Genomic DNA, 18,355 nt, shown 5'->3' with positions numbered 1-18,355 from the left:
TTAAGGCGGGAAACACGAGCGCGCAGCAGAAGAGAGCACTTCTTGGAGTGCAATTATGCCTATAAGACACCAAATTACTGCGCTGATAAGCCCTTCCTGTTAAATGGGAGCAAAATAAAACAAAGGAAACATGTAGCAGAGCGTGGTTTCGATCCACGGACCTCTGGGTTATGGGCCCAGCACGCTTCCGCTGCGCCACTCTGCTGCTCCTGCATGCTTTGTAAATTTGTTTATAATTGTAATAAACGAGAGTAGCCTTTTTTTTTTAGGCCGAGAAACACGAGCTAGCAGCACAAGAGAGCACTTCTCGGAGTGCAATTATGCCTATAAGACACCAAATTACTGCGCTGATAAGCTCTTCCTGTTAAATGGGAGCAAAATAAAACAAAGGAAACATGTAGCAGAGCGTGGTTTCGATCCACGGACCTCTGGGTTATGGGCCCAGCACGCTTCCGCTGCGCCACTCTGCTGCTCCTGCATGCTTTGTAAATTTGTTTATAATTGTAATAAACGAGAGTAGCCGTTTTTTTTAAGGCGGGAAACACGAGCGCGCAGCAGAAGAGAGCCCTTCTCGGAGTGCAATTATGCCTATAAGACACCAAATTACTGCGCTGATAAGCTCTTCCTGTTAAATGGGAGCAAAATAATATAAAGGAAACATGTAGCAGAGCGTGGTTTCGATCCACGGACCTCTGGGTTATGGGCCCAGCACGCTTCCGCTGCGCCACTGTGCTACTCCTGCATGCTTTGTAAATTTGTTTATAATTGTAATAAACGAGAGTAGCCTTTTTTTTTAAGGCGGGAAACACGAGCGCGCAGCAGAAGAGAGCACTTCTCGGAGTGCAATTATGCCTATAAGACACCAAATTACTGCGCTGATAAGCTCTTCCTGTTAAATGGGAGCAAAATAAAACAAAGGAAACATGTAGCAGAGCGTGGTTTCGATCCACGGACCTCTGGGTTATGGGCCCAGCACGCTTCCGCTGCGCCACTCTGCTGCTCCTGCATGCTTTGTAAATTTGTTTATAATTGTAATAAACGAGAGTAGCCCTTTTTTTTAAGGCGGGAAACACGAGCGCGCAGCAGAAGAGAGCCCTTCTCGGAGTGCGATTATGCCTATAAGACACCAAATTACTGCGCTGATAAGCTCTTCCTGTTAAATGGGAGCAAAATAATATAAAGGAAACATGTAGCAGAGCGTGGTTTCGATCCACGGACCTCTGGGTTATGGGCCCAGCACGCTTCCGCTGCGCCACTGTGCTACTCCTGCATGCTTTGTAAATTTGTTTATAATTGTAATAAACGAGAGTAGCCTTTTTTTTTAAGGCGGGAAACACGAGCGCGCAGCAGAAGAGAGCACTTCTCGGAGTGCAATTATGCCTATAAGACACCAAATTACTGCGCTGATAAGCTCTTCCTGTTAAATGGGAGCAAAATAAAACAAAGGAAACATGTAGCAGAGCGTGGTTTCGATCCACGGACCTCTGGGTTATGGGCCCAGCACGCTTCCGCTGCGCCACTCTGCTGCTCCTGCATGCTTTGTAAATTTGTTTATAATTGTATTAAACGAGAGTAGCCTTTTTTTTTAAGGCGGGAAACACGAGCGCGCAGCAGAAGAGAGCACTTCTTGGAGTGCAATTATGCCTATAAGACACCAAATTACTGCGCTGATGAGCTCTTCCTGTTAAATGGGAGCAAAATAAAACAAAGGAAACATGTAGCAGAGCGTGGTTTCGATCCACGGACCTCTGGGTTATGGGCCCAGCACGCTTCCGCTGCGCCACTCTGCATTTTTTTTTTCTTTATTGCCTGTTTTATAACAAATACACGCTTCACAGCTATTCTCCGCTGCGATTACAAAACAAAAAAGACAGTTCAATGTGCGGGTGTACCTTGTCGTTTAGTTTTGGTTTAAAAAGGCTGAATGTTTGCAAGCTGTTCAAATGCTGTTAACCACTCAGGTGGTTCGCTGAGCGCTTTAAACGCTTCGCGAATGTACAATACATTTTCAGCAAAATATTCTTTGGCCGGTTTTGCGTCAACATCCTCATTACGCACCGCCATTCGTGTTTTCCACACGCTGTGCATGCAGAGTAACATCACCATATCACATGGCACGCCTTCTGTCTCTTCAAACGGTAAAAAACGGATTCCAAAAGGTGTTAAAGGAAATTCTTTTTTTAGTGTCCTTTGTAGAATGTCCCAAAGGAAGACTGAGTCCCTGCACTCCAGAAAAATATGCTCCATTGTCTCCGGTTTCTGACATATCTGGCAATTCACAACACTCCAGGGTACAAAGATCCCCTTCTCCTGCAGCCATGGCTTGACAGGAAGCGTGCCAGTGTGTAGCATGAAAAAAAAAGTTTTTGTTGTTGCTCTTACAGGCATTTTCTTAACTCTTTTTAAGACATTCTGCTCACGCCCCAGTGCATATACTGCACGGTATATTGGTACTGGACACATGATATTAACTAAATCTCGGTATAATCGCTTTCTTGCGACTGTGTTCAGGTATTCCAAAGAAAAGTGTACTTTTAGAAAACGGAAAGAGCTTATCACTTCAAACAAAAAACCTCGGACAACCACTTGACGTATGCCATACGACGTCACAACATATTCTGGCAGTGCGTCACCTAATCGCGTCTGGATAACCCACCGCAAAAAACAATCGCTTTCGTCGCGCAAGAACATGAAACGCGACACTACTTGTTTCAAAAATAAATGCGACAAACCCAACCCTCCCTTCTGCACAGCGTGAAACAGATTCAGACGACTCGTGCGCTCCCATCCTGACCCCCACACGAACATAGCAAAAACCCTGTGCAACTTTTGTACACACACTCGGGATATACATAAAACTTGCAACATATAAAACACTTTAGCGACAAGAAATAAATTGCAGACAGTGGCTCTCGTGAATATTGACAGATTCTTGCCTCCCCACTTCGTTGTTTGTGCTTTAGCCCGCTCAGTTTGTTCAGTCCATTGCGTCGTGGTATCGCGATAGTATTCCAAAGGAACACCAAGATAACTGGTTGGCGTATCTGTGAACGGTACTGTTTCTAACACTGCAGGCCGGCTGTCCCATTCACCGTGCCAGAAGCCTAAGCTTTTTGGCCAGCTTATGGCACTCCCCGTTAGACTGCAAAACTTTCTTGCATCCTTGACTGCCTCCCGAATGCTCTCTTGGTCAATGCAAAAAAGTGCGATGTCATCTGCGTAAGCTAGTATTTTTACTTCCTGAGTTAAAAGACGGTAGCCGCGAATGTTTTCGCTTTCTCGTACCTTCAAACAGAAAGGTTCAAGAAAAATCGCAAAAAGTAAGGGCGACAAAGGGCACCCCTGGCGCACACTGGATAATACTGGTATATTTTCGCTGAGTCTTTTATTGATTATAAGGTGAGCGGAACAGTTCTCATAAGCCATGGCTACTCCGTCCTGAATCACTTCGCCTACATTAATGTGTTTTAGCAGGGCAAAAAGTATGCTGTGAGCAACCCTGTCAAAAGCTTTTTCTAGGTCTAACTGAACCATTGCTACACCTTCGAGGTTCGCATCACAGCATTCCAATATACTCCTAGCGATGTGAATATTCGACAATATTGTTCTATTCCTAATACCGCATGTTTGGTGTGGGCCTACTATGGATTTAATAACTGACTGCATCCTTTTTCCGAGCACCTTCATGTAGATTTTATAATCCGAATTCGTAAGACTTATGGGCCTGTATCCAGCGACCGATTTCAGCTTTACCGTATCGGTGGTTTTCGGTATAAGCATAACATGACTTTTTCTGAATGATGGCGGCAAGTGCTTAGTTTCATGAGCTTCTGATATTACACAGTGCAGTATCTCGCTTATTTCGGCCTTGAAAGTTTTATAGAAAGCTGCTCCTAGGCCGTCTGGTCCAGGCGCCTTTCCTTTACCCAAGTCTTCTATGGCTTCTGTAATTTCTTTCGCAGAGATCGGTCTCTCGAGTCCCTCTTTTATTTCGTCTTGTAATTTTGGCAGAAGTGTTAGAAAGGTGTTCACAAACTCTTCTGTTACGGGCACCTGCCTACCGAGCAACGCTCGGTAGTGTTCAACGAAAGCTTTTTCAATTACTTCTGGGTCTTTTGACATTGTGTTGTTAAAACAAATTTCTTTTATTATGTTTTTGGATGCGTAACCCTTTTCGTCACTGAGCGCGCGCTTAGTTGGCGCCTCTCCCAGCCACAGCCTCTCGGATCGTGCTCTTATCGCGGCTCCTTGGTAAATTTGAGCGTCCACCCTTTCAAGTTCGCGTTTAATTTCTCTAATCTGTTTCGAAAACAATCCCGGTATTGTGCACTCCGCGTTTAGAAAATAATCGAGCATGCTTTGCAGTTCTTTCTCTCTTTGTTTAGCTTTATGACGCATCACACAAGCCCTCTCGATCGCACTCATTTTCACTTCAATTTTAAACTGCTCCCACAGCTCAGCCCAATTTGTTGTAGCATCTATTTGCATTACGTCCATTTTTCCTTTTACCGTTTTGACAAACCATTCATCACTTAAGATCGTTTCGTTCATTTTCCACAGTTCCCAGTTAAAGTGAGACCCTCTATGTTTCGTGCCCAATGTACACGTTACTAGGCTGTGATCACTGAAGCTCACGTGCTTTACTGCGTAGCTATTGACCGTTCGCGCAAGGTTTGCTGATACGTACAAACGATCTAGTCGAGCGTGACTCTGCCCTTGGAAATGAGTAAAAACAACACTGTTACCGCTTAATATGCTTCCAACGTCTACTAAATCATAGTCTGCCACGATTGCGCAGAGTTGATGCGCACTTGTATCCCGTATTATTTTACTGGGCACCCTATCTTCGGACATGCAAACACAATTGAAGTCACCAAGAAGAACAACATTTCTTTCACACGTCAGGTGTGACTCAACAAAGTTAAAAAAAATTTTTCTATCACTAATTTTGTTTGGAGCGTACACACAGACAACTCGCCAACCAATATTATTGAAAGAGAAATCACATAGGACCAATCGCCCATCTTGGGCCGACATTACACTCTGCGCAACAATACCTATTGAATTACGCAAAAATAAAAGACAGCCACCGGCCTTACCTACTCCATGACAAACACAAGTGTTGTAACGGGATTTAAAAACCTGAACCATTTTGTCCGTTTGCTCTTCGCCTTCAATTTTAGTTTCTTGAACAGCAAGAATATCTATGTCGTTTTCCAGCATCAGGCGACTTAATTGTGCTTGTCGCCGTCTAGCCGTTAGCCCTCGTACGTTAAGCGTGCCAATACGTATTGCTATTCCATGATTATTTGCCATTGAAAGAGAAAAACAAGCACAAACTACAATACATTTCGGAGATCAAAGACCGCCAAACTTACGAAAAACAAAACCCTACACCATCATAAGCTCCGTCTCATACGGCGAAGGCATGACGTTACCAAATGCGCTACTCATCATTCACTTAAAGGTTCCGCAGCACCTAGTCCTTACTGAGCCTTCTACCGAACAGCACCCCGCTACCGCGGGGGAACTGTCGGCGTTGTCCGCTTATCTGGTGGGACAGTCGGCGTCTGTCGCCCGTCTGGTGGGACGGTCGGCGTCTGCCGACCACCTGGCGGATTGGTCGGCGTCTGGCGCCCCTCAGGTGGATGTTCTCGCGTCGGCCTCCTCTCGAGCGGAACGTTCGGCTTGGGCTTGAGTGTAGATCGCCGGAAAGAGGAAGCCTTCGTGGGTGGCCCTTCGCTGCTGTCACCGTCGTCTTGCTCAAGCCTGACATCTTGATCGGGTATTTCGCGAGGTCTCTTTGAGACGGCGCTGGCCTGGTCCATTTTCTCGTCGGATTCTTCGATGAAGGCAGCGCCAGAGTTGCCCTGTCGCCGAACGCCCTCGGCAGCCTCCGCGTCCCCCTCACTTTCACGCACCGTAGAATTTTCTGCAGACGGTTCACTTTGCACTTCATTCTTGGCCACTGCCTCGCTACTGCCCTTTCTGGGTTGGCACTTGACGCTTGCCATGACCACTGGCTTCTCTTCCGTGCCTCGTGGGTCTCCGCCCGCTCCAGCAGTCTCTTCCGCGTCCGCTTGATCCATCAAGTGCTCGTCTAACGCGTCGCTCCGGCCAGACCCGGTCACGTTAGCGTAGCTTTTCACGCACTGGGTCTCGTCGTGGCCGAAACGACGACAGAGTCCACAGCGTGGCACACGGCACTCGCGCCGTATATGGCCGGTGCCGCGGCATCGGAGGCAGAGCGGAGCTCTGCATGGAACAATCACGAGCGCATGGTCCTCTGATACTCGTAGCTGATGCGGGATGTCTTCCATGGTCATGCCAGCCTTCAGCCGTAACGATACCAGACGCGTGTGGGAACCTTTGTCGCCGCACCCTGGTACTCGCCACCGCTCCCTGGAAATTTCGGTCACCGTTCCGAACGGCGCCAAGGCTGCTCTGACGTCCTCGTCCGGAGTCGTGTGAAGCAGCCAGAACAGCTTCATTCTAATATCCTGGTTGCAAGGGTCAATGGCGACGCAGCGGTGTTCTTTGACACTAAAGGCCTTCGCTGACAGCAGCTTCTTTTTTCCGACTTCGTCCTTGAATGTTATAGCCCAGACATGGTTCATCTGGTAGGCCCCGAGGGCCACCACCTCCGGCAACAGCTTATGACGGTCAAGCGCATCGCGAAAATGTTCGACTCGATAGGGCCTAGCCTTCAAATCACCGTGCAAAAACACGGTATTACACACGGTCATACCTGATGGCAGATGCGGCAAAACAAGCTGGTAATCCTGTGAAGACGTTTCCGTAAGCCTGATACCGCGGCCCGGCTGGGCCGCATGAAACGCCCCTACGGAGCACAACATTCCGTGACCGTCCGCTGTGGTGGCCGGAAGTGGAATGCCCGCTGCGCCACTCTGCTGCTCCTGCATGCTTTGTAAATTTGTTTATAATTGTAATAAACGAGAGTAGCCTTTTTTTTTAAGGCGGGAAACACGAGCGCGCAGCAGAAGAGAGCACTTCTCGGAGTGCAATTATGCCTATAAGACACCAAATTACTGCGCTGATAAGCTCTTCCTGTTAAATGGGAGCAAAATAAAACAAAGGAAACATGTAGGAGAGCGTGGTTTCGATCCACGGACCTCTGGGTTATGGGCCCCGCACGCTTCCGCTGCGCCACTCTGCGGCTCCTGCATGCTTTGTAAATTTGTTTACAATTGTAATAACCGAGAGTAGCCCTTTTTTTTAAGGCGGGAAACACGAGCGCGCAGCAGAAGAGAGCACTTCTCGGAGTGCAATTATGCCTATAAGACACCAAATTACTACGCTGATAAGCTCTTCCTGTTAAATGGGAGCAAAATAAAACAAAGGAAACATGTAGCAGAGCGTGGTTTCGATCCACGGACCTCTGGGTTATGGACCCAGCACGCTTCCGCTGCACCACTCTGCTGCTCCTGCATGCTTTGTAAATTTGTTTATAATTGTAATAAACGAGAGTAGCCGTTTTTTTTTAAGGCGGGAAACACGACCGCGCAGCAGAAGAGAGCACTTCTCGGAGGGCAATTATGCCTATAAGACACCAAATTACTGCGCTGATAAGCTCTTCCTGTTAAATGGGAGCAAAATAAAACAAAGGAAACATGTAGCAGAGCGTCGTTTCGATCCACGGACCTCTGGGTTATGGGCCCAGCACGCTTCCGCTGCGCCACTCTGCTGCTCCTGCATGCTTTGTAAATTTGTTTATAATTGTAATAAACGAGAAGAGCCTTTTTTTTAAGGCGGGAAACACGAGCGCGCAGCAGAAGAGGGCACTTCTCGGAGTGCAATTATGCCTATAAGACACGAAATTACTGCGCTGATAAGCTCTTCCTGTTAAATGGGAGCAAAATAAAACAAAGGAAACATGTAGCAGAGCGTGGTTTCGATCCACGGACCTCTGGGTTATGGGCCCAGCACGCTTCCGCTGCGCCACTCTGCTGCTCCTGCATGCTTTGTAAATTTGTTTATAATTGTAATAAACGAGAGTAGCCTTTTTTTTTTTAAGGCGGGAAACACGAGCGCGCAGCAGAAGAGAGCACTTCTCGGAGTGCAATTATGCCTATAAGACACGAAATTACTGCGCTGATAAGCTCTTCCTGTTAAATGGGAGCAAAATAAAACAAAGGAAACATGTAGCAGAGCGTGGTTTCGATCCACGGACCTCTGGGTTATGGGCCCAGCACGCTTCCGCTGCGCCACTCTGCTGCTCCTGCATGCGTTGTAAATTTGTTTATAATTGTAATAAACGAGAGTAGCCTTTTTTTTTTAAGGCGGGAAACACGAGCGCGCAGCAGAAGAGAGCACTTCTCGGAGTGCAATTATGCCTATAAGACACCAAATTACTGCGCTGATAAGCTCTTCCTGTTAAATGGGAGCAAAATAAAACAAAGGAAACATGTAGCAGAGCGTGGTTTCGATCCACGGACCTCTGGGTTATGGGCCCAGCACGCTTCCGCTGCGTCACTCTGCTTTTTTTTTTTTTTTTTTTTTTTTTATTACCGGTTTGGCACTTCCAAGCACAGAAGTCTTAAATACAATTTTACAAGTACAATAAAAGACGCGTGAGCCTTTTCATGGCTGGAATGTGAAGCTAAAATGGCTTCAGAGAAGCCAGCTTATCGAGCACGGGTATCCAATCCGGTGGGTTCCTCTGGATTTTGAGAACATCTCGTATGTACACACAGTTCTCACTGAAGTTTTGCATGGCCGATCTTGCGTTGACATCCGCATTTCTGACCGCCATCCTCGTTTTCCACACACTATGCAAACACAGTAACATGAACATGTCGCATGGCATTTCATCTGGATCTTCACATGGCAAGAATCGGATACCAAAGGGTGTTACTGGCAAATCTTTCTGAAGTGTCCGTTTAAGGATGTCCCACAAGAAAAAAGCATCGTGACAGTCCAAAAAGATGTGTTCTATCGTTTCCTCCTTTCGACATATCAGGCAGTGTAATCCCCATGGGACAAAGATACCTTTGCTTTGAAGCCACGGTTTTACAGCGAGCGTGCCCGTGTGCAGTTGGAAAAAGAATGATTTAGATGACGCTCTTACTGGCATTTTTCGAACTCGTTTTAATACGTCTCGTTCTGGTCCTAGTTGATAGATGGAGCGGCACAACGGTATTGGTAAAAACACATCAATTAGATCTTTGTACAATTGTTTACGTGCCACTGCGCTCAAATATTCTAAGGAAAACCGTGGCTTCAGTACTTGATATGCAGACACTATTTCGCGCCAAAAACTGCTCAGTGTTCCACGCGTATCTGCATTTGATGAGACAATATAATCCGGGATATGATTACACAACCTCATGTGTATAACAGTACGCAAGAAAACATCTCTTTGGTCTCTCAGAAAGAAAAACCTTGAAACTATTTGTTTCAAAAATAAATGACACAGACCAAGCCCTCCGTGTCGCACCGAAAGGAACAAGTTTAACCGACTGGTGCGTTCCCAGGTAGAATTCCATATATAGGTGGCAAACACTCTGTGTAATTTTTGGACACAAGTTCTGCTCATACTGAACACTTGAAGTACGTAAAACACTTTTGCAACAAAAAACACATTACAGACTGTAGCGCGGGAAAACATAGAAAAGTTATGCCCTCCCCATTTTTCAGACTGATCCTTGAGCCTTTCTGTCTCTCCTGCCCAGTATTCTGCAGTATTTCCATAATGTTGGAGAGGAACCCCCAAGTATCTAGCAGGAATACTTGTCCATCTCATGTTTGCATACGCCTCCGGCTCTTGCCCCCAATTTCCATGCCAAATGCCCAGAGATTTATCCCAGCTAATGGCACTTCCGGTAGCACTACAGAATGATGTAGCTTCCTTAACAGCTTCTTTAATACTGTCTTTGTCTTTGCAGAATATAGCTATATCATCGGCATATGCCAGTATTTTTACTTCAGTAGCATAAAAGGAGTAACCATGCACCATTTTATTTATGCGAATTTTTAAACATAAGGGTTCCAAATAAAGTGCAAAAAGAAGAGACGAACAGGCACACCCTTGTTTTATACCTGACAGTACTGGAATGTTTTCACTTATGGTGTTGTTAATTATAAGGTTTACTGCACACTCTTCATACACCATCTTGATGCCCTCCTTGATAACGCTACCTACATTACAATGTTCTAGTAATAACTGTAGTATGTCATGATTAACTCTATCAAATGCTTTCTGAAGATCCAGTTGTATCATAGCTATGTTATCTTGAGTCATGTCACAGCATTCTAGGATAGTTCTAGCGGTGTGTATATTTGTGTAGATTGTCCTTCCTTTGATGCCACATGTCTGGTGAGGTAATACGAGGTGTGTGATAACGCTCTGCAATCTCTTGGCTAGCACCTTTGTAAATATTTTATAGTCTACATTCGTGAGACTTATAGGTCGATAGGCCTCAACATCCAACAATTTCCTGGGATCATCCGATTTTGGAATGAGTACTACATGACATTTTCTAAAAGATAAAGGTGCTCTTTTTTGATCGTAGCACTCATTTATCACGCGATGTAACGCTTGTGCCAGTTCTTCCTTGAAGCATTTGTAAATGGCAGCCCCTAGTCCATCAGGCCCAGGTGCTTTGCCGGTGCTTAGTTCATCAATGGCCTGTTTTACTTCATTCAGACTAATTGGCCGTTCAAGCGTTTGTCTTACTTCATCGCCTAGCCTTGGCATGAGCGACAAAAATTCGTTTCGAAAGGCTTCTGTGTGCTTTATTTTTGGGCTTAGCAGTTTTCGATAGCATTCAACAAACGCTTTCTCTATCAGTTCCTTGTCGCGCGTCACATCGTTTTTATATCTTATTTCTTTTATCTCTTTTTTTACTGCTTGCCTTTTTTCTTCCCCGAGTGCCCGCTTAGTAGGCGTTTCCCCTAGCCATAGTCTTTCAGCCCGTGCTCTGACGATCGCTCCACGATATTTCTTTTCATCTATCACTTCCAGCTTACTTTTAAGGTCACGTAGTTCCTTGCTAAAGTGTCCAGGGTTAGCACTCTCAACCGCAATCATATAATCTAACGTGCTCCTAAGTTCTTTCTCTTGTTGTTTTTCAATGCTGCGCCGCACGCAAGCTCGTTCAATCGCCGCAATCTTTACTTCATTTTTAAATTGCTCCCAAAGCGCTGTGAAATTGGAAGATTCAACCGAACATATTTCCTCTATCCTTTCCTTTACTTTTTTAACAAAAATTTCATCATCCAACAGTGTATCATTTAATTTCCACAAGTTCCAACTAAACTTTGACACTTTTGTCTTGGTTCCTAGTGTCGCTATCACCAAGCAGTGATCGCTAAATGTGACGTTCTTTACTTTGTATGTAGTAATGTGTGGTATCGCAGCTGCCGGAACATATATGCGATCTAGTCTAGCATGACTTACACCTTGGTAGTGCGTATACTGTACGTGCTCGTCACCGTCAAAAATACAACCAACGTCGTCCAGTTCAAGCTCGTTTACAAGCGCGTTTAATAGTGTCGCACTTCTATCGCGGTAAGTCAATCTGTTGATTCTGTCTTGCGGCCTGCACACACAATTAAAGTCTCCAAATAAAATTATGTTCCTTTCGTACGTCATGCATGTTCTCAGGTTATCTATGTATTCTACACGTTCGTTAATGTTATTCGGAGCATACACACATATTGCACGCCAAAGGAGGCCACAAATGCCAAAGTCGATGAATAGTAGCCTGCCATCATCACTGGACTTTACAGATTGCGCTACAATATCGGTGCATTTTCGAACGAGTATCATGCAACCCGCTGAAGTGCGTCTAGCATGAGACACACATACATTATACCTATCCCTGAAAGGTTCGACCATTCTGTGCGTTTGCTCTTCGCTTTCTACTTTGGTTTCCTGCACTGCCATTATGTCAATGTCATTTTCCAACAAGAGACGGCTTAACTGGCACTGCCTCCTGCGGGATGCCAAACCCCTCACATTCAACGTAGCTACACAAAGGGGAAATGTCAGATTAACAGCCATTTTTTGGATTAGCAAACAGACGGAACGGTACTCACATCTCGACAGGCAGTGATAGCAAAAACCAGCACAGGTCACATTCTACTTGTCCGCTATGTAACGTCTTATACTGAGGACAGGCTGGCTGAACACACTTCGCGCCCCTAAGTCGGGGTCGATGTTGAAGCCGACCGCCTATCAGGCGGTATCTTCGGCTTCGGTTTGAGGCCCATTCGTCTCGTTATAGCGGTCTTCGGCGACGGCTCGCCGCTGCTCGATGGTTCGGGTGAGGCTTGAGATCCGTCAGTGGCCTCACGAGGCCTCTTTGCAGCTGCTTTAGCGGCTGCTGTCATTTCAACATCCTCAATGCCTTCGTTCTCGTCTTTCGCGGTAGTCACTGATGCGCTTACTAAAATCGCGTCCTTTCTCTCATTGACGTTTTGGTCATTAGTCGGCTTCCCAACCAGCACGCTCTTTGCCTCGCCAGATTGGCTGTCGCCGGGCCCAGTGGAGTTTTCCTGAAGTGGAGACGCGTCAGAGGGTGTGCTGTCTGCCGCCGGTTCTTCGGTCGTTGCTCGGGATGCTGCATCGGCATCAGCATGGTCCATTATGTGTTCAGCCATCTCGTCGCCTTTAACTGGACTTGTTACCGCTGCATAGGATCGCACGCAGTCTTGTTCTTCGTGGCCGAATCGTCGGCAGAGTGCACAGCGTGGTATGCGACACTCGCGCCTGATATGTCCAGTTCCATTGCACCGGAGGCATAACGGGGGCCTTCCTGGTACATGCACGAGCGCTAAGTTTTCCGCGACGCGCACCTGATGAGGCAAGTCTTCAACTGTAATTCCAGGCTTTGGCAAGAGTGTCACCAAACGGGTGGTGGACCCTTTATCATTACATCCCTGTACCCGCCACTTTTCGCGGGCGATATCTGTAACCTTTCCGTAAGGGGCTAACGCTGCTCGAACCTCGTCGTCGTGAACGAAATGCAACAGCCAATAAAGCTTCAGTCTGATGCCTTGGTTGCAGGGATCATAAACGACACAGGGCTGGTCTTTCACGTTGAATGTTTCTGCCGCAAGCATCTTTTTCTTCGAAGCTTCATCACGGAAGGTCACCGCCCACACATGGTTCATTTGGAAGGCGCCAAGGGCCACCACTTCCGGCAGCAGTGCAAGACGCGCGAGCGCATCTCGAAAGTGCTCGACCCGATACGGCCTGGTTTTAATATCCGCGTGCAAAAATACTGTATACAAAACTGATGTACCTGAAGGCAGATGAGGCAAAACAACTTGATAATCCGGGTAAGGCTTATCCGTACACCTGGTGCCACGGCCGAGGGCCGCTGTATCCGCCCCTACGGAGCAAGGCATTCCGCGTCCGTTCACTGCGGTGGCCGGAAATGGAATCCTCTGCGCCACTCTGCTGCTCCTGCATGCTTTGTAAATTTGTTTATAATTGTAATAAACGAGAGCAGCCTTTTTTTTTAAGGCGGGAAACACGAGCGCGCAGCAGAACAGAGCACTTCTCGGAGTGCAATTATGCCTATAAGACACCAAATTACTGCGCTGATAAGCGCTTCCTGTTAAATGGGAGCAAAATAAAACAAAGGAAACATGTAGCAGAGCGCGGTTTCGATCCACGGACCTCTGGGTTATGGGCCCAGCACGCTTCCGCTGCGCCACTCTGCTGCGCCTGCATGCTTTGTAAATTTGTTTATAATTGTAATAAACGAGAGTAGCCTTTTTTTTTTAAGGCGGGAAACACGAGCGCGCAGCAGAAGAGAGCACTTCTCGGAGTGCAATTATGCCTATAAGACACCAAATTACTGCGCTGATAAGCGCTTCCTGTTAAATGGGAGCAAAATAAAACAAAGGAAACATGTAGCAGAGCGTGCTTTCAACCCACGGACCTCTGGGTTATGGGCCCAGCACGCTTCCGCTGCGCCACTCTGCTGCGCCTGCATGCTTTGTAAATTTGTTTATAATTGTAATAAACGAGAGCAGCCTTTTTTTTTAAGGCGGGAAACACGAGCGCGCAGCAGAACAGAGCACTTCTCGGAGTGCAATTATGCCTATAAGACACCAAATTACTGCGCTGATAAGCGCTTCCTGTTAAATGGGAGCAAAATAAAACAAAGGAAACATGTAGCAGAGCGCGGTTTCGATCCACGGACCTCTGGGTTATGGGCCCAGCACGCTTCCGCTGCGCCACTCTGCTGCGCCTGCATGCTTTGTAAATTTGTTTATAATTGTAATAAACGAGAGTAGCCTTTTTTTTTTAAGGCGGGAAACACGAGCGCGCAGCAGAAGAGAGCACTTCTCGGAGTGCAATTATGCCTATAAGACACCAAATTACTGCGCTGATAAGCTCTTCCTGTTAAATGGGAGCAAAATAAAACAAAGGAAACATGTAGCAGAGCGTGCTTTCAACCCACGGACCTCTGGGTTATGGGCCCAGCACGCTTCCGCTGCGCCACTCTGCTGCTCCTGCATGCTTTGTAAATTTGTTTATAATTGTAATAAACGAGAGTAGCCTTTTTTTTAAGGCGGGAAACACGAGCGCACAGCAGAAGAGAGCACTTCTAGGAGTGCAATTATGCCTATAAGACACCAAATTACTGCGCTGATAAGCTCTTCCTGTTAAATGGGAGCAAAATAAAACAAAGGAAACATGTAGCAGAGCGTGCTTTCGACCCACGGACCTCTGGGTTATGGGCCCAGCACGCTTCCGCTGCGCCACTCTGCTGCTCCTGCATGCTTTGTAAATTTGTTTATAATTGTAATAAACGAGAGTAGCCTTTTTTATTAAGGCGGGAAACACGAGCGCGCAGCAGAAGAGAGCACTTCTCGGAGTGCAATTATGCCTATAAGACACCAAATTACTGCGCTGATAAGCTCTTCCTGTTAAATGGGAGCAAAATAAAACAAAGGAAACATGTAGCAGAGCGTGCTTTCGACCCACGGACCTCTGGGTTATGGGCCCAGCACGCTTCCGCTGCGCCACTCTGCTGCTCCTGCAAGCTTTGTAAATTTGTTTATAATTGTAATAAACGAGAGTAGCCTTTTTTTTTTAAGGCGGGAAACACGAGCGCGCAGCAGAAGAGAGCACTTCTCGGAGTGCAATTATGCCTATAAGACACCAAATTACTGCGCTGATAAGCTCTTCCTGTTAAATGGGAGCAAAATAAAACAAAGGAAACATGTAGCAGAGCGTGCTTTCAACCCACGGACCTCTGGGTTATGGGCCCAGCACGCTTCCGCTGCGCCACTCTGCTGCTCCTGCATGCTTTGTAAATTTGTTTATAATTGTAATAAACGAGAGTAGCCTTTTTTTTAAGGCGGGAAACACGAGCGCACAGCAGAAGAGAGCACTTCTAGGAGTGCAATTATGCCTATAAGACACCAAATTACTGCGCTGATAAGCTCTTCCTGTTAAATGGGAGCAAAATAAAACAAAGGAAACATGTAGCAGAGCGTGCTTTCGACCCACGGACCTCTGGGTTATGGGCCCAGCACGCTTCCCCTGCGCCACTCTGCTGCTCCTGCATGCTTTGTAAATTTGTTTATAATTGTAATAAACGAGAGTAGCCTTTTTTTTTTTTTAAGGCGGGAAACACGAGCGCGCAGCAGAAGAGAGCACTTCTCGGAGTGCAATTATGCCTATAAGACACCAAATTACTGCGCTCATAAGCTCTTCCTGTTAAATGGGAGCAAAACAAAACAAAGGCAACATGTAGCAGAGCGTGCTTTCGACCCACGGACCTCTGGGTTAGGGGCCCAGCACGCTTCCGCTGCGCCACTCTGCTGCTCCTGCATGCTTTGTAAATTTGTTTATAATTGTAATAAACGAGAGTAGCCTTTTTTTTTTAAGGCGGGAAACACGAGCGCGCAGCAGAAGAGAGCACTTCTCGGAGTGCAATTATGCCTATAAGACACCAAATTACCGCGCTGATAAGCTCTTCCTGTTAAATGGGAGCAAAATAAAACAAAGGCAACATGTAGCAGAGCGTGCTTTCGACCCACGGACCTCAGGGTTATGGGCCCAGCACGCTTCCGCTGCGCCACTCTGCTGCTCCTGCATGCTTTGTAAATTTGTTTATAATTGTAATAAACGAGAGTAGCCTTTTTTATTAAGGCGGGAAACACGAGCGCGCAGCAGAAGAGAGCACTTCTCGGAGTGCAATTATGCCTATAAGACACCAAATTACTGCGCTGATAAGCTCTTCCTGTTAAATGGGAGCAAAATAAAACAAAGGAAACATGTAGCAGAGCGTGCTTTCGACCCACGGACTTCAGGGTTATGGGCCCAGCGCGCTTGCGCTGCGCCACTCTGCTGCTCCTACATGCTATGTAAATTTGTTTTATTTATTTATTCAAATATTTATTTATTTTCAATACTGCTGCTCTCCTTCGAGAGCGTGGCAGCTGGGCAGTACAATAATTCAGCTGTACAATGCAAGGACATCAAAGTATAGATTATACAAAAAGTAAAAAAACGACATAAGCAATGCAAGTTATACATAGTACTATACAAGTAAAGCATGTTATGATTAAACGGAATGGTAAATAAAAAAAAAGAAATGTAAAAGAGGAAGGTGCTTTATAACAATAGCACAGATATTACTAAGGGCAAGTAATAAAACAGAAGTAACTAAAATAAACTACGAGTATTTTGGAATCATTATGGCAAACGAATAAGCTGTCGAAAATTCGCGTGTTTATTAAAATTTCCAAACGAATAAAGCAACCTGTGCCGGTGTCCCTGCATGCATAATAGGTACTGTTATTCGCACACGGTTTTTTCTGTTTGCGAGATAAATTCGGATAATGATTCAATGTTGGTGATAGTAGGATCAAGTTGGTTACATTCTGCTATTGCGAGCGGGAAAATAGAATACTTAAATGTGTCATTTTTACGTGCGTATTCTGTCAATTTGTGCGCATGCTTGTTACGTGTAGGTCGAGCCTCGGAGAATGAAATGTTTGGGGAGGTATCTATCCTATAGTTATTTTTTAGTAGTGGAAACAAGAATTTTAGGCGAGCGTGTTTCGCTCTTGTGGATAGCGTTCGCACACCGGACTGGGTTAAAAGATGTGTTGGCGAGTCTGTACGTCTATATTTGTTATGGATGAACTTATGTTAGTCAGGGTATGCGGAAACCAGACTGTGTTAGCGCATTAGAGAACAGGCCTTACAAATGATGTGTAGGCTAGCAGCTTTGTTGACTTGGTTGCTAGCGCCAGGCTTCTTTTTAAGGAAAATAGTTTGCGCAGCGCCTTTGAGATTATATTACAGATATGTTTGTCCCATTAGAGCTCCGAGGTTAATGTAACGCCTAGATATTTGTGTTCTTCAACTTTGTTAAGTAGAGTGCCGTTAATTGCGTAAATAAAGATTGATGATACCGTTTTCCTGGTTACAGTCATGATCGCAGACTTTTGTATGTTTATTTGCATCTGCCATTTGGAGCACCACTCAGCTATGTCAGCTAGAGAATCATTTAATTTAATATGATCATTGTAATTGTTAATTTCTCTGTATATGACGCAGTCGTCAGCGAATAGTTTTATATTGCAATTGATGTTAGTTGTGATATCGTTAATATAGAGTAAGAAAAGCAATGGTCCAAGCACAGACCCTTGGGGGACTCCGAATGTTTCTGCGACTGTGTTAGAAAGCGTTTTTTCGTAAACCACAAATTGCGAGCGGTTACTTAAGAAACCTTTTATTCAAGCAGAAAGTTCTCCTATACCAAAAACCTTTTCAACTTTAGCTATTAATTTGCTGCGACATACACAGTCGAAAGCCTTGGACAAATGGAGCAGAATCAAGTCAGTTTGACTGCGGTTATTAACTGTAACAGCAAGATCGTGGACTAGTTCTGTTAGTTGGGTTACTGTCGATAGACCACTGGGAAAACCGTGTTGGTCGGGTGAGAAAAAATCAATGCGCTCTAGGAATACGGTCATGTGCTTTATTATTATGTGTTCTAGAAGATTATATGACGTGCTAGTTAGTGAAATGGGTCTGAAATTTGAAGGTAATGTTGTGTCACCTCCCTTGTGGATCGGGATTACCTTTGTAATTTTCCAATCATCAGGTAGTTGTGAAGTCTTAAGTGATTTCCGGAAAACTAGGCCAAGATATTTACTACACTACTCTGCATATCTTTTGAGGAAAGTATTAGGTACGTCGTCGGGGCCACTACCTTTCTTGGGGTCAAGTTGAAGCAGTAGATTGAAAATGCCGGCACGCGTGATGCCTAGTTTAGCGATTTTCGCGTGATGTTGCGTTGCAAATGCGGGAGTAATGTTATCATCTATAGTAAACACTGACCGAAAAAAAATCGTT

At 45.7% G+C, this 18,355-nt stretch overlaps 1 protein-coding gene and 9 non-coding genes across 10 annotated transcripts; all 10 read right to left on the bottom strand.

Annotated features, from left to right (window-relative positions):
• Window positions 1-133: 133 nt before the first annotated feature.
• TRNAM-CAU (transfer RNA methionine (anticodon CAU)) lies at window positions 134-205 on the bottom strand. The gene has a single exon. It is a non-coding gene; the product is annotated as a tRNA-Met (tRNA).
• A 193-nt stretch (window positions 206-398) lies between these two features.
• Window positions 399-470, bottom strand: TRNAM-CAU (transfer RNA methionine (anticodon CAU)). Its single transcript has one exon. It is a non-coding gene; the product is annotated as a tRNA-Met (tRNA).
• Window positions 471-926: 456 nt separating this feature from the next.
• TRNAM-CAU (transfer RNA methionine (anticodon CAU)) lies at window positions 927-998 on the bottom strand. The gene has a single exon. It is a non-coding gene; the product is annotated as a tRNA-Met (tRNA).
• Window positions 999-1,454: 456 nt separating this feature from the next.
• On the bottom strand, window positions 1,455-1,526 carry TRNAM-CAU (transfer RNA methionine (anticodon CAU)). The gene has a single exon. It is a non-coding gene; the product is annotated as a tRNA-Met (tRNA).
• A 6,371-nt stretch (window positions 1,527-7,897) lies between these two features.
• TRNAM-CAU (transfer RNA methionine (anticodon CAU)) lies at window positions 7,898-7,969 on the bottom strand. The gene has a single exon. It is a non-coding gene; the product is annotated as a tRNA-Met (tRNA).
• Window positions 7,970-8,163: 194 nt separating this feature from the next.
• On the bottom strand, window positions 8,164-8,235 carry TRNAM-CAU (transfer RNA methionine (anticodon CAU)). The gene has a single exon. It is a non-coding gene; the product is annotated as a tRNA-Met (tRNA).
• Window positions 8,236-8,428: 193 nt separating this feature from the next.
• TRNAM-CAU (transfer RNA methionine (anticodon CAU)) lies at window positions 8,429-8,500 on the bottom strand. Its single transcript has one exon. It is a non-coding gene; the product is annotated as a tRNA-Met (tRNA).
• A 3,665-nt stretch (window positions 8,501-12,165) lies between these two features.
• Window positions 12,166-13,374, bottom strand: LOC126518534 (uncharacterized). The gene has a single exon (XM_050168318.3). It carries the CDS (start codon window positions 13,372-13,374, stop codon window positions 12,166-12,168), a length of 1,209 nt encoding a protein of 402 aa, XP_050024275.1.
• Window positions 13,375-13,620: 246 nt separating this feature from the next.
• On the bottom strand, window positions 13,621-13,692 carry TRNAM-CAU (transfer RNA methionine (anticodon CAU)). Its single transcript has one exon. It is a non-coding gene; the product is annotated as a tRNA-Met (tRNA).
• A 457-nt stretch (window positions 13,693-14,149) lies between these two features.
• On the bottom strand, window positions 14,150-14,221 carry TRNAM-CAU (transfer RNA methionine (anticodon CAU)). Its single transcript has one exon. It is a non-coding gene; the product is annotated as a tRNA-Met (tRNA).
• Window positions 14,222-18,355: the final 4,134 nt, after the last annotated feature.

Source organism: Dermacentor andersoni, chromosome 1 (genome assembly GCF_023375885.2).
Source record: "Dermacentor andersoni chromosome 1, qqDerAnde1_hic_scaffold, whole genome shotgun sequence".
Lineage (NCBI taxonomy): Eukaryota > Metazoa > Arthropoda > Arachnida > Ixodida > Ixodidae > Dermacentor > Dermacentor andersoni.
The sequence above is the reverse complement of the archived record's forward strand: the minus strand, read 5'-3'. Positions and strand labels throughout refer to the sequence as shown.

Excerpts from the sequence above, each read along its gene's own strand:
- LOC126518534 (XM_050168318.3), bottom strand. The coding sequence starts at position 13,374 with ATGCCTTGCTCCGTAGGGGCGGATACAGCGGCCCTCGGCCGTGGCACC.